The 13,392-nt window shown below is 33.4% G+C and overlaps 1 protein-coding gene across 7 annotated transcripts in view; it reads right to left on the bottom strand.

The window, feature by feature from the left end:
* LOC309978899 (lysine-specific demethylase 6A-like) overlaps window positions 1–13,392 on the bottom strand; it is a 186,445-nt gene that overhangs the window by 98,595 nt on the left and 74,458 nt on the right. For 5 of the 7 annotated variants that reach the window (XR_014327152.1, XM_082865559.1, XM_082865555.1 and 2 more), the window contains exons 7-8: window positions 11,728–11,782; window positions 9,194–9,228 (exon numbers count right to left, since the gene is read on the bottom strand). The exons of 1 other annotated variant lie outside the window; for it this stretch is intronic. Coding sequence is in view for 4 of the 6 variants with exons in the window: in XM_082865559.1 (XP_082721685.1) it covers window positions 9,194–9,228; window positions 11,728–11,782 (90 nt within the window). In the remaining 2 variants the exon portion in view is untranslated. Of the gene's footprint in view, window positions 1–9,193; window positions 9,229–11,727; window positions 12,534–13,392 lie in introns of those variants that run through there. One more of the 7 variants, XM_082865560.1, reaches the window with a different exon arrangement.

Below are 13,392 nucleotides of genomic sequence, written 5' to 3'. Positions count from 1 at the left end.
ATACTGTCACTATTAATGTCTTAAAGAAGAAGATATTGAGGGACGTCCCTGGTGGTGCAGTGGTTAAGAATCTGCCTGCCAATACAGGGGACAGGGGTTCGAGCCCTGGTTCAGGAAGATCCCACATGCCGCGGAGCAACTAAGCCCGTGCACCATGACTACTGAGCTCTAGAGCCCGTGAGCCACAACAACTGAGCCCACGTGCCACAACTGATGAGGCTGCATGACACAACTACTGAAACCTGCGCGCCTAGAGCCCATGCTCTGCATCAAGAGAAGCCACCGCAATGAGAAGCCCATGCACCACAACGAAGAATAGCCCCCACTTGCCACAACCAGAGAAAGCCCGTGCACAGCAACGAAGACCCAATGCAGCCAAAAATAAATAAATAAATTTATTTTTTAAAAGAGTATTTCTCCTACACATTACAAAATAAATTTCGATTTAAATTTTGTCTAATTTATAGAAAAAATGTAAACATACTACAGAGTTCTAATAGAGTTATACTAAATTTTCTGTATTATTGATATTAGCATGGCATACATCACAATGAATGAACCAAAGTGGATATACAGTTATTATTGAAACTCATACTCTATCCAATGTCCCTTTTACCTAATATCATTTTGCTCTTTCAGGATACCACATTTTATTTAGTTGCCATGTCTCCTTCAGTTCCTTTTGACTATTATAGAGTCTCAGGTTTTGATTAGTTTAATAGAAGTTTTTAGTAGCACTGGCAAGTACTTTTTAAGAGTTCTGTGTATTTGGAGTTTGTGTGATATTTTCCTCCTGGTTAGAATGGGGAAATGTATTTTCAGAATGAAGACTATAGAGGTAAAGTACTCTTCCCATCGCCTCCTATCAAGGATACATCATATCAAACATGACCTACTACTGATGCTGTTAACTATGTTCACCAGGCTAACACAGTGTTTGTCAGTTAGCTCCACTGAAAAGTTCCCCACCACTAACTCTTTCCACAAATGTACTCTCTGAACAGAAGTAATTATTCTCAGTTCACACTTAAGAGAGGCACCTCTTTGATGGGGTAGTCTATAAGTAATTTGTAATTCTTCTCTGAAAAGATAATGGCACCGGTCATAGAATTCTATGTAAGTAGATTCTATTCTTTCAACACCTGGAGGGGATATTTTACTCCCATACTCTTTGCGCCTGCATGGTTCTGATAAGAAGTCTTACAATGATTTTTACCCTGATTCATCTATAAGTAAGATGGATTTTCTCATCATTTCTTTTTATTGTTAGAATAATGATAATCAAAAGTTTCATCCTTTGTCCTTTTTTGTTTTTTGCGGTACGCGGACCTCTCACTGTTGTGCCCTCTCCCGTTGCGGAGCACAGGCTCCAGACGCGCAGGCTCAGCGGCCATGGCTCACGGGCCCAGCCGCTCCGCGGCATGCGGGATCTTCCCAGACCGGGGCACGAACCCAGCAGGCGGACTCTCAACCACTGCACCACCAGGGAAGCCCTGTCCTTTCATTTTTAAGCCCTTTTTTCTCCTTACAATTACTTATGTTCAATTGTCACTGAATTGATTGCATAAGGTCTACCTAATCATTCATGGTATGATTACTTCTAAACAAAACCTGAATTACATTTATCTTTATGTACAATTTTCAATCCGTTTATAAAAATGAATTCTGGGTCTTCCCTGGTGGCGCAGCGGTTGAGAGTCCGCCTGCCGATGCAGGGGACACGGGTTCAAGCCACGGTCCAGGAAGATCCGACATGCCGCGGAGCGGCTTGGCCCGTGAGCCATGGCCTCTGAGCCTGCGCGTCCGGAGCCTGTGCTCCGCAGCAGGAGAGGCCACAACGGTGAGAGGCCCGCGTACCGCAAGAAAAAAACAAAACAACAATATCAACAAAAAAAAAATCTATTAAATCATTTCAATTACCCATATTTGATAATTTTGAAGCAAATCCTAGACATTATCATTGTTATATCCACAAATACATTAGTATATATCCTATAATATACATAACTATTTTTTCTATAACCTAAGTACATTGCCCTTAAAAAATGACAATAATTACTTAATATTAAATTTCCACTGTATATCAAAACTTCTCACACAACTTTCTCCTAGCTGCCTTTTTATGGCTGGCTTAACTCAGGACCCAAACAAGGTCAAACCATTGAATCTGGATAGGTTTCTTAAAAATCTTTTAATTTATAGGATTTCCTTTGCCTTCCCTTAACCTCCCACCCACTCTAAAGACTTAAAATTTTACTGAACAATCTATGTTGTTTATCCTGTACCCTACCCATTCCAAGTTTTCTCCTTTCTCCCCTCTTCTTAAACCAGTACATAGAAGAAAATGTTAACGTTGATTTCAGTTTCCCTTTTTTGCAAGAAATAACCACAAATGGTGGTATTTTTTAAATTCTACTATTGACTTTTTGGCCTTTTAAAAATTTCCCTCTGATAACGATATTAAAAAATCCACACACTCTAAAACCCACACAAATTTAAGCCCTTACAGATGGTTTTTCTTTTTTATAACACAAGTGCCTGATGTAAGCTTTGCTCTGAAATATCCACTAGAAAGCTGGCTAATCTGAATAAATACATTGCCAGCTATGTGACTAGATAAAGAACCAGGCTGCCGGCCACACATGCACCACCACCCCCAACTTTGTATTAGAAATCATAGCTGACTTAGGTAACTTATCCTTTAGGCTGCACGTTTTTCTCTTCCTGAGCTTTAAATTCCTGCTCATATGTTTTAAATTCACCAATAAAAAGTGAAATCTTGAAACCCTCCTTTGATTCCAATAAAAGCAGGACTCTACATGCTCTTCCTTCCCAAGGGCAACATGCAATCACAGTAAGAACTGGAAGGGCAGGTCCAGCCACAAGAGTTTTTACTGACTTAGACCAGCACGCAACAACAAAGTATAAGTTGAGAGAGGTACACTATATTAACTTCTATTTAATCATACTGTTTCTGTCATCTTCTTGTAGATAAGCAGTTATTAAAACTTCTAATGATTTATCCTTTGGCTTTTTCATATAATAACACACATATGTCCAAATAAGTTATAGTTTACCCAACACATTGCTTGATTTTCCTCTATTCACTTAAAAATATATGATATCCTCCCAAAGGATACACAAAAATGAATATTCCTCATTCCATTAACATATGAATGGTTACACTAGATACTACAAAATATACTGTATTTTATTCAACTTCTTCCCAAGTGACAGATACCTGAGTTATCCTTGATATCTCCCTGTAAAGCACTTGATCTCACTGACCTATTTTATTTTCTGCATAATACTCAACACACTGAATGATTATTGTCTCTTTTCCCAAAAGAAAACAACTTTCTATTTTTACAGAAATTTATCCCACTTAAAATGGGATACCAAAAAATCTAACCATAAATTTAAGGAAATGTCCTCTGTCTTCCTCATGGAGGGCTACTTACACAAGGATAGAAACAAACTGAACAAAGAAGAGTATGACAAAGCACCCACCTTTCCCTTTACGGCACTGGGGAACCATAACATTTCTAGTTGAGCATGGCAACAGGTCCTGTCAAATACATCTCAAGTATGTAGGTAAGTCTCAAAATTACTATAACCTTGATAAAAGGTGAATTAAAATCTAAAATCATACAAGGCCTTGTAATACAATAAGACCATTAAAAAAAAAATGAAAACCATTTTTATTTTTTTTTTTTTTTGCGGTACGCGGGCCTCTCACCGCTGTGACCTCTCCCGCCGCGGGGCACAGTCTCCGAACGCGCAGGCTCAGCGGCTATGGCTCACGGGCCCAGTCGCTCCGCGGCACGTGGGATCCTCCCAGACCGGGGCATGAACCCGTGTCCCCTGCATTGACAGGCGGACTCTCAACCACTGCGCCACCAGGGAAGCCCAAGAAGCCCATTTTTAGATCACATTATTGCCTCACTGGATTATGGTGATCTTTCCCCAATCTAAGAATTGGCCAGGGGAAAAAAAGGAAAATTGAAACAAGCCCAGAAGTTAAAATGATCTCTGTATGTTTTCATACATGTAGTCTGGCATTCAGTAAATAATTAAAAGCAAATTGTAAAGAAGTAAAAATAAAGGAAAGAAAAATTAAGTAAAAACAAAGGCAACAGGAGATTCAGATACCAGAATTATCAATGACTTTCAAATAACTAGGATTAGTATGTTCGAGAAAATAAATGATGAAGAATTTCAGCTCAGAATCAAGAACTATGTAAAATTCCATCAGAAATTTTAGGGAAAAAAGGGAATAATTAAGAACTCAGTGGTGGCTTAACTGCAGATTTGATATAGAAAATGAGAAGATAAGTGACCTGAAAAATAAACCAGAAGAAAATACAGATAAAGAGAGAGAAAAAGAAGTAGAAAATACAGGTAAAAATAGAAAAGACAGTGGAAATCTGTAATGTACATGTACTTGGACCCTTAAAGGAAAAAAGATAATTGGGCAAAAGTAGTTTTTGAAGAAATAACCTCCCTGCAAAACATAAAAGGAGAACACGGTACAGATTCAAGAGATACAAGAAACCACAAACAGAAAACCATAAAGAATTAGGATCATGGTAGCAAAACGGCAGGAAACTAAATACAAATAAAAAATTTTAAGTAATCAGAAAATAAAAAACCAGCGTGAAGATAAGCTTCACCTTCTAAGAATCAACAAGGGAATCATGAGACTTCAAGAAACAATACAGCTTAACAACAGTGGAACATAAATTTCAAACTGTGGAAATAAAAACAGAATTCCATGCCCATTGAAAACATTCGTAACAAAAAAAAAAAAAGAGGAGGAAGAGTTGTAGTCAAAAATCAGGGCACACTAACACACATAATTATGTTTAATACTATTACCATAATACTTCTTCAAGAACTGATTTAATGGATAAGCAAGAATTTTTAAATTAAAAAGCTGAAAACGATATAGAAAAACCTGAACACAACCAAGTCTACACAGCTATACCACAGTATACCCAAGAACAACAAAACACACGTTTCTTTCTAATAAAAACATGAATCATTAACCAACACCGATGATACCATGGCCCAAAAGCAATATAAAAAATTACAACTGATTTAAATAATAAAAGGGTAAACAACAAATTTAAGATGGAGATCAATACCAAAGACATAATCATAAAATTCTTTCATCGTTGTATATGTTATTCAACATATTACATAACCACAGGTCAAACAAAACAACAAATCACAGGTGAAATTAGAAAATATTTTGAAATAAGAAGTACACAACATAGCAAGTTTTTAGAATGCATCAAATCATGTTTGGAGAAAAAAATACTTTAATTCACATTGTTTTTAAAACTAGAAATCAATCACCTATGTATGTCAAAAATTAATAAAAAATAACGCTGACTAAATTAAACCCAAAGAAAGTAGTAAGAGAGCAGCAATTAATAAAATAGAAAGCAATCACATAATAGAAGCATATGAAAGGTTATTACATTTGACAACCCTGGCAAGACCAATCAATTAAAAAAAGGTGCTCACCACAGATCTGTACACACTTTATAAGAAAATATTATGAACCAATTCATGCCAATAATTAAGATGAAATCAAAAAAAAATTATCTTCCCTATAACAGAACTGAATCAAAATAAAGATCTACAACTCTCCAAAAGTAGTGACAAATACTGCGTTTCAAATGTAACCATAATCAAAACTCTTTCAATTATGAAAAATCCAGTCCTAAATGGCTTAGACACTAAATTTTTCAAAACATTATGAGAAGAAATATAGTAACAATCTGTAACACAAACTCTTCCAGAGAATACAAAAATAAGGTAGCATTTCCAAAGCACTTTTGTAAAACAGTATAATCATCATTCTAAAGTCTCCAAAGGGCAGTACAAAAAGGTGAAAACCAATCTCATGAACAAAGACACAGAAAACTTGTATGTAACATTAACAAACTAGAACTATAATAATATTTAACAACAATAATACATCTCAATCTAGTATATTTACTTCAGGACTACAAGGCTGCATTATAATTTGAAAGATTGACATTAGTTTCCAATTCCACACTAGGTATAGAAAACAGACTTTTCTTTATTTCTCTCGCTAAATCCAGTTAAAAGCACTCCAAACTCTGCTTGCTTGTTTTATATGTAATATCAGAAAAATATGGAAAAAAGTAAACCATTCACTGATCTTTGGACTCAAGGAAAAATACAGCAGTAAATATATATATTTTTAATTTGTTTAGTTGGGGTTTTGGGTTTTTTTGATTTTGTTTTTTGTTCGTTGGTTTGTTGTTTTCTTTTGCCTCCTAAATTCCTTACTAAGTTCTGGAGAAGCCATCCTTGGAAATACCAACAACTATAAAGAACAAAATCTTCAAGAAAAGACTCATCTATACAGGTAAAAAAGATCAGTAAAAGTGGCAGCCAAAGAAGTCAGAAAACTTTAAGACAGTAAGTTCTCTACTCCAGCAAATACCAGGTAGTCTACTCTCACCCTCATCAGCGGTCTACATATACAATGAAACAGCATACAATTATATATACATAGTGTGCCAATGTCAATTTCCCATCTCAATATTGTATTACAATTACAGAAGATGTAAACACTTGAAGAAGAGAAGATGAGGTGAAAGGTACACTGTATCTCCTGTGCATATTTGCTACTTCCTGTGAATTTGCAATTATTTCAAAACAAGGAGTTTGAAAAAAGTCAGTAGAACTCATGAGAATACCAGAATAAGGGTAAACTTCTGTTTTCATTTAAAAACCCTCAGAAACCATCTCAATAAATTAATGATTTTAAAACAGTAAATAATAACCCTATCAAATTTCAGAAAACAAAATTATCATCTTTCAGGAAGGTGAAACTGTAAGAATATGACAGAGTATTTATAAATAAGAACTTCTATGTATAGGTTAAAATTAGAAAAATCAAAAAGACCTACATAGAAAATTATATTTTACTCAAATTATTTTATGAAACTATAATCAACTATAAGTAGAATTTTTTTTATAATGGGAGAACTATCTTGGATTAACAAGAAGATGATATTCACTGAAATGAAGAATTCTTGCAGATACCAAATGAAAGTATACTACTCATATTTTCCTTTCTGAGAATATCTCAGTTTATATTTCATGCCCTCATTCTATTAAAGTGCCATCAACTATAAAATTTAATAACACCACAATCTAATTTTTTTTAATTCAAATGGGAAAGTTCTATAACTTAATTGATTACTTGGGTTTAATATTTATTCTTTTCCTTCTTTGAAAACTGCAATGAAATTAAGATAGTTTAACATCCGAAAATACCAAATGGTCATACCGTAGTAATCCCTCCGTATTTGTGGGAGATTGGTTCCATGACACCCGAGGATACCAAAATCCGCTCAAGATACCTTACATAACAGTTTAGTAGCCTCAGCTTTGTGAATTCCCAGGTTCTGTATTGCAGATTCTTATCTTACCTGCAGTAAGGAACCTGCAGATTTGTTGGGCCAGCTAAAGATTGAATATACCAGGCTTCCCTGGTGGCGCAGTGGTTAAGAATCTGCCTACCAATGCAGGGGACACGGGTTTGAGCCCTGGCCCGGGAAGATCCCACATGCCGCGGAGCAACTAAGCCCATGCACCACAACTACTGAGCCTGTGCTCTAGAGCCTGTGAGCCGCAACTACTGAAGCCCGTACACCTAGAGCCCGTGCTCCACAGCAAGAGAAGCCACTGCAATGGGAAGCCCATGCACCGCAACTAGAGAAAGCCCGCATGCAGCAACGAAGACACAACACAGCCAAAAATAAAATAAATAAATTTATTAAAAAAAAAAAGATTGAATGTACCTAAAATAACTTTCCCTACATCAAAAGATTAAGGGGGAAAAAGAAAACACTTAATGAATAAAAACTCTATACTTAACAAAGACTCAGACGGAGGTAAGAATTTTTATCTATAACAATAGATATAAGAAGTCTGCCATTCCATGTTATAAAATAGAAATTAGCAGGTTACCAGAATATCCTACCTTGATACCAACTCTGATTCAGAAAACATGGAAATTTCACGGGTGTTTTCTGGGGAGTAAGGGAAGATGGACAGGGTATAGAAACCTGACGTCAATTTTTTTAAAGCTCCCCAAAATGTCTAACCCATAAGCAGGGTTTGGGAACTTGACACTTAAATGATCTCAAACTATCTTACTACATCTATTTATAATATGAATAAAAGAAGATGCCAGCATCTTTCCTTGTTTGGTATAAATTTGCATAGTATCTACCCTCAACCCATTAATTTATACTTGGACTAAAAACAAAAGAATAGACCTCACAAATGTTTACTACATAACAAGTGCTTTTTCACCCTTGAAAAGCTGCTATTAAATGCATGTTATAACTCAACTGAAATACAATCTTAAATGTTCAACTACTCATACTATTGATAAACTCTATGTACTTTTTTCAGCCTCCTAGCAACTTCCTGATTTCTGATCACAGATTATAAATTTATATGATACTACAGTTTTTAATCTAACAGCCAAACAAAATATGCTATGCACAAAATATTACAAAGTTAAACTGAAACAGTTTTTAAAGCCAATATTGAAGTTATGACAGTACCATTAAAGGGTGACTATCCTTTATGTTACAAATAAGATGTTTTAAAGACGCTTCAGTATTACAGAAAAACAGAAGCAATTATTCTAAGACAATATCTTATTTCAAACAGGCAAAAATATTTTGGAAAAATACACATACTAACATCAGAATGGTAGAACACTTCCTAAGTAAAGTCATTTCAAACCACACAGATGACTCAATTTAGAGGCAAACTGCATTAACTGACAATTCCTAGTGTACAGCCAGAGAGTGTTTTGGAAATTTATTAAATCACAGTGAGTTGAAAATGGTTACCAAAACTATACTCATTCTCAATACAAAACTCAAATTCCTTCATGTCTCTTGTTTGGTTTTATCACTAACCAAAATTTCAAACACATTTAATGAGTTTAAAATATTAAATATATGCAGGAGTTTATACTCAAAACTGAACTAAAATTTATCGATAATTATTTCATTTAAAGTATGAAAGTGTAAAGTATGAAACTGTCTTATATAATTTTTATTTCACTTAAAGTATGGATAAGGATTTTGTTCTTGTTTTCAGTATAGTAAATTAAAACACTTACCTGGGTTTCATACAAGTGGGCAATATGAAACTGAACTACAAAGGATCATGGAAAAGAATTAATTACAATACAGCTGAGTTTAAAGTAATGAATGAAAACAGAGATTATACAACATTTAAAACATAAAGAAATGCTAAAGCAATGGATCACAAATTTGATTTAGAAGTTCAACTTTTGTTTTTAATAGAACAATGTACAAATAAAGATCATGGGCATGCTAAGGAAACATAATTAAAAGCCATTATTAAATAAAAATTTAATCCACTTATTTTTAATTCTAAGAAAACACATTAAAATACATTAAAAACATTAAACATCAACAGTAAATAAGTATACTAAATTTAAATCAGCAATATTAAATAAACATAGCCTTTCAAATGTATATATCCTAAAACACGATACTCAAAATGTTCACCTTAAAAATATAGTAAAGCTATTAAATAAAGACATGTTTTTAAACATATGCGTTTTTCTTCAGAATAAATCTATTTAAGCATTTTTTTTAAAGTCATAGATCGAAACAGTATTAGTAAAAGCACACACAAGAAATGACTTTGTTCTGGATATTCAGAATTTAGTGACTTTTACTTAAAGAAGAAAAAAGTCGTACCACCTAAAAAGCAAAATTATAAACTAAGTATATATGATAAATCAGATAAAGGTATATAACACATTTGCTCCTTCTTTTTTCCCCCCCAAGCTCTTCCTGTTACTCAGTTTGCAATTACCAGAACATGAAAGATTCAATGAAAACTGTAAGGATCAATAAAACAAAATTACAATAATTACAACTAAATTCTAGCTATTTAAATTCTATGGGGTTTATGTGTCAATAACAAATCTCTTTTCATGTTTTGTTTTAGGCTGTAACTAGAAGAAGCTTTCAAAATTTTACAGAGAACATAAAATGTGGAATACTTTCCAGAAATGTCTTAAAGGAATCATGAAATTCTCATAAGTAACAAGATGTTTATTTTCATGTCCTTTCCTCGTCCTCCCACCCCATCCTTATCTTTCATTCTCTTTCAGCAAATGGCCCTGAAGATTATATTCTCTTTAGGAAGCATTAAAAAACTACCAATTCTTAAGCTCAGCTCTTAAAAACTGTGATTTAGTGATCCTGTGGTATAAAGGCCTGAAAAGCTGTCTCCTTTAATAAACTCCCTAGCTTTCTAATAACTTCTCCACATCCAGATTAGCAAACACTGCACTAGATATCCATAATTTCCTGCACATAACAGAGAAAAATTATCCTAATATTTTGTAATTAACTCTAAAATCAAATAAATTTTGGGTACAAAGGCACTGCTCTCCCAAAGTATTTACACATTACAAGTTAACAAACCTCCTATGATTAAAAACATCATCTTCAGAGAAAAGGAAAATTCTATCACAAGATAATAACTAAACAAAATACAATTCACACATTTTTTCTAGTCTCATATATAAAAACAACCTCTTTATTTAATAGGTTAAGTGATTTTCTTCCTCTTCACTGCCCTTTCCCAACATAACCTCAAATCCAGTTAATAGAAATTTCATCTCCATTATTTGACAGAAATAAGGAGAAAGTTAGGGAACCTAAATCCTATTTTTCTCATCTACATATCCATCTAATAAGTAACAAGAAAGAAAAGACTATCTAACTGGCACCCTAACACCATGTGAACTTCCTACCAATTCAGTCTCGGGTCCCATGTCTCTGGCCTCACAATCCCATAAGGTGACAGTGTCATCTTTCAAAAAGTGAAAATCTCCTATTCCATTCTTAAATATAATTTGAAAGAGGGCCATAAATATACAACTAGGAAAATACTCAACCTGGAGATTTTCAAACATATGTACTAAAATACTAGCAACATTGCCAAAAAGGTCTTGAAATTTAAACTTTATTAGAAATGTTATTTTCAGAATATTAAGAATACATGCTATCATGAAGGACAATCATATAATGAAAGTTTTATATCATCTAATTGTTTTCAAAAATATTAATTGGATACATATCTCTTTCTAGCTTGAAAAACAATATGTATAAACAATGAAGACTGTACATGTGTAAGTTACTCATAAACAAAAATACATTTTCCATTCTTTTTTTTAACTTTACTTTGAATACTCTGATCTTCCCAATTTCATAAGCACAGGTTAAGAGGTTCAAAGACCAGTCATGGCCTGTGGAATATGTAAAGTCTCAAAGACATTAAAAGAAACAAGAGAAATAAGTTATGGGTTAAAAACAGACACTACAAGATAGTAATGCCTGCCACCAATAATACCTAGCAAAAGGTAAGCAATCACTATATGTTAGTGCTCTGTGAGAAACCAGGGATTTCTACAGTTATCAAGTGATTATGCTGATCAACTATCTTAAAGCCTCTGAATCAGGCTTGTGCTCTCCCATTCTTTTTCTCAAAAACCAACATAAACAAAGATATAGAGTATCTGAAAAGGTATTCATGGTTGTAATTTGAAACGTTTCATGGATATTCTGTTCCTCAAAAAGACAAAAAACTATTGTATGTGGAAATACTTACTTTCAACACTGGACAAAGTACAGGGATTAGAGTCAATCAAAGCTAACTGAAAATGCTGCAAGAAAAAAGTGAAGACATTACTGTGCTAAATTTAGAGATGCATAAAGTCAACTTTTATATTTTAGTCTTTATCAGTCTAACATGTATAATGAAACCATGTTATATAACTAAAACATAATAGCCAACCAAACAAAATTACTATAATTCAAAATCTATTGTGGAAACAAAGTGTTATCAAAGTATTTCCATAGGATAGTTAAGAAGGGAGGATGTGGGGGGAAAGCTACTACTATTACTAAAACTTAGTACTTTACCTACTTACCCTGTGTCTATTTTTATTAGGTTAAAAAAAGAAGAATATTTCAGTATTAAAGTAAAGAAAAAGATTAAGTTATAGAAATGTTTAAACTAGACGCGTTTCAATTCACCATACAAAAATCTATAAAGGGGAGGGAGGGAGATGCAAGAGGGAAGATATATGGGAACATACGTATATGTATAACTGATTCACTTTGTTATAAAGCAGAAACACACCATTGTAAAGCAATTATACTCCAATAAAGATGTTAACAAAAAAATCTGTAAAACCCAATGGTATCTTTTACAACATCAGTGATTATCTTAAAATGAGATCTGGACTTTAGAAATGAAACAATACTATTATATATCTCCTCAAGAGTAAGTCATATAGGCTTATATTCCTTCTTCTATAGTGCCCTTTCTAGCACTATATTTCAAGATATTTAAAAACCATAACCCATGTTGAAATTCATCTCTGAAATATAGTTGGTTCTTTTAAAAGGTATGTAAATTGTGTGTGAAGCATGTAGAATCATTCATGAAATATTAAAACATCCTACGTATATCAAATAAGTGTATGCAGAATGTAAATATATATAACTGTCTATACATAGATGTTATATATTTATATATAAAAACTAATAGATCATTACTAGGAAATTAGTTACTAACCAGTATTAGCTAATATGACAGTAAATAGAAAACATAATGTATAATTAATATATATATTAGATATTATATTTAATAACTCATGTGTCTGTCTACAGAGACTTATTACTAAAAACACAGATAACATTAAAACATGAAAACACTAGCTGTCACTGAAAAACACTGAATAACAAATGACCTCTATTAATTATCAATATAAATGTCAGAGTTATAAACTACTTAAGCAGAGAAAAGATAATAAATTTTTTTAACTTAAATGAAAGAGGAATAAGCAAGTCCCCATCAACTATTCTACAAACTATTCCCACAAATGTACATTCAATTTTCAGTCTCCATTAATTATTCAAAAATTAAAATAATCAACTATAATAGCATTAAGTAACCAAAGGACAAGTCATTAAACAATCAACTACATAAATGTCATTCCTATCTACAATTCATACATCTAAACTTGTGACAGACATACTGACACTTAAAATGCCAAGTTGGACATGTAGTCTAAACAATGTGGAATGATTGAGTACATAACTATGCTTCCTCAACTAGCTGTAACTAACAACAAAATTAATCCTTGCTATCACTGTAACAAAAGAATGGCTATAAAAAGAATAACTGGAAAGAACACTGTAGGTGGTACACACAGCCTATTATGCTCACACACCATACACAGGACAACCTTTTCAACAAATGGTAGCT

The sequence above is a fragment of the Leucopleurus acutus genome, assembly GCF_964270905.1.
Source record: "Leucopleurus acutus genome assembly, chromosome: Y".
Lineage (NCBI taxonomy): Eukaryota > Metazoa > Chordata > Mammalia > Artiodactyla > Delphinidae > Leucopleurus > Leucopleurus acutus.
This window is presented reverse-complemented; position numbering and strand designations above follow the sequence as displayed.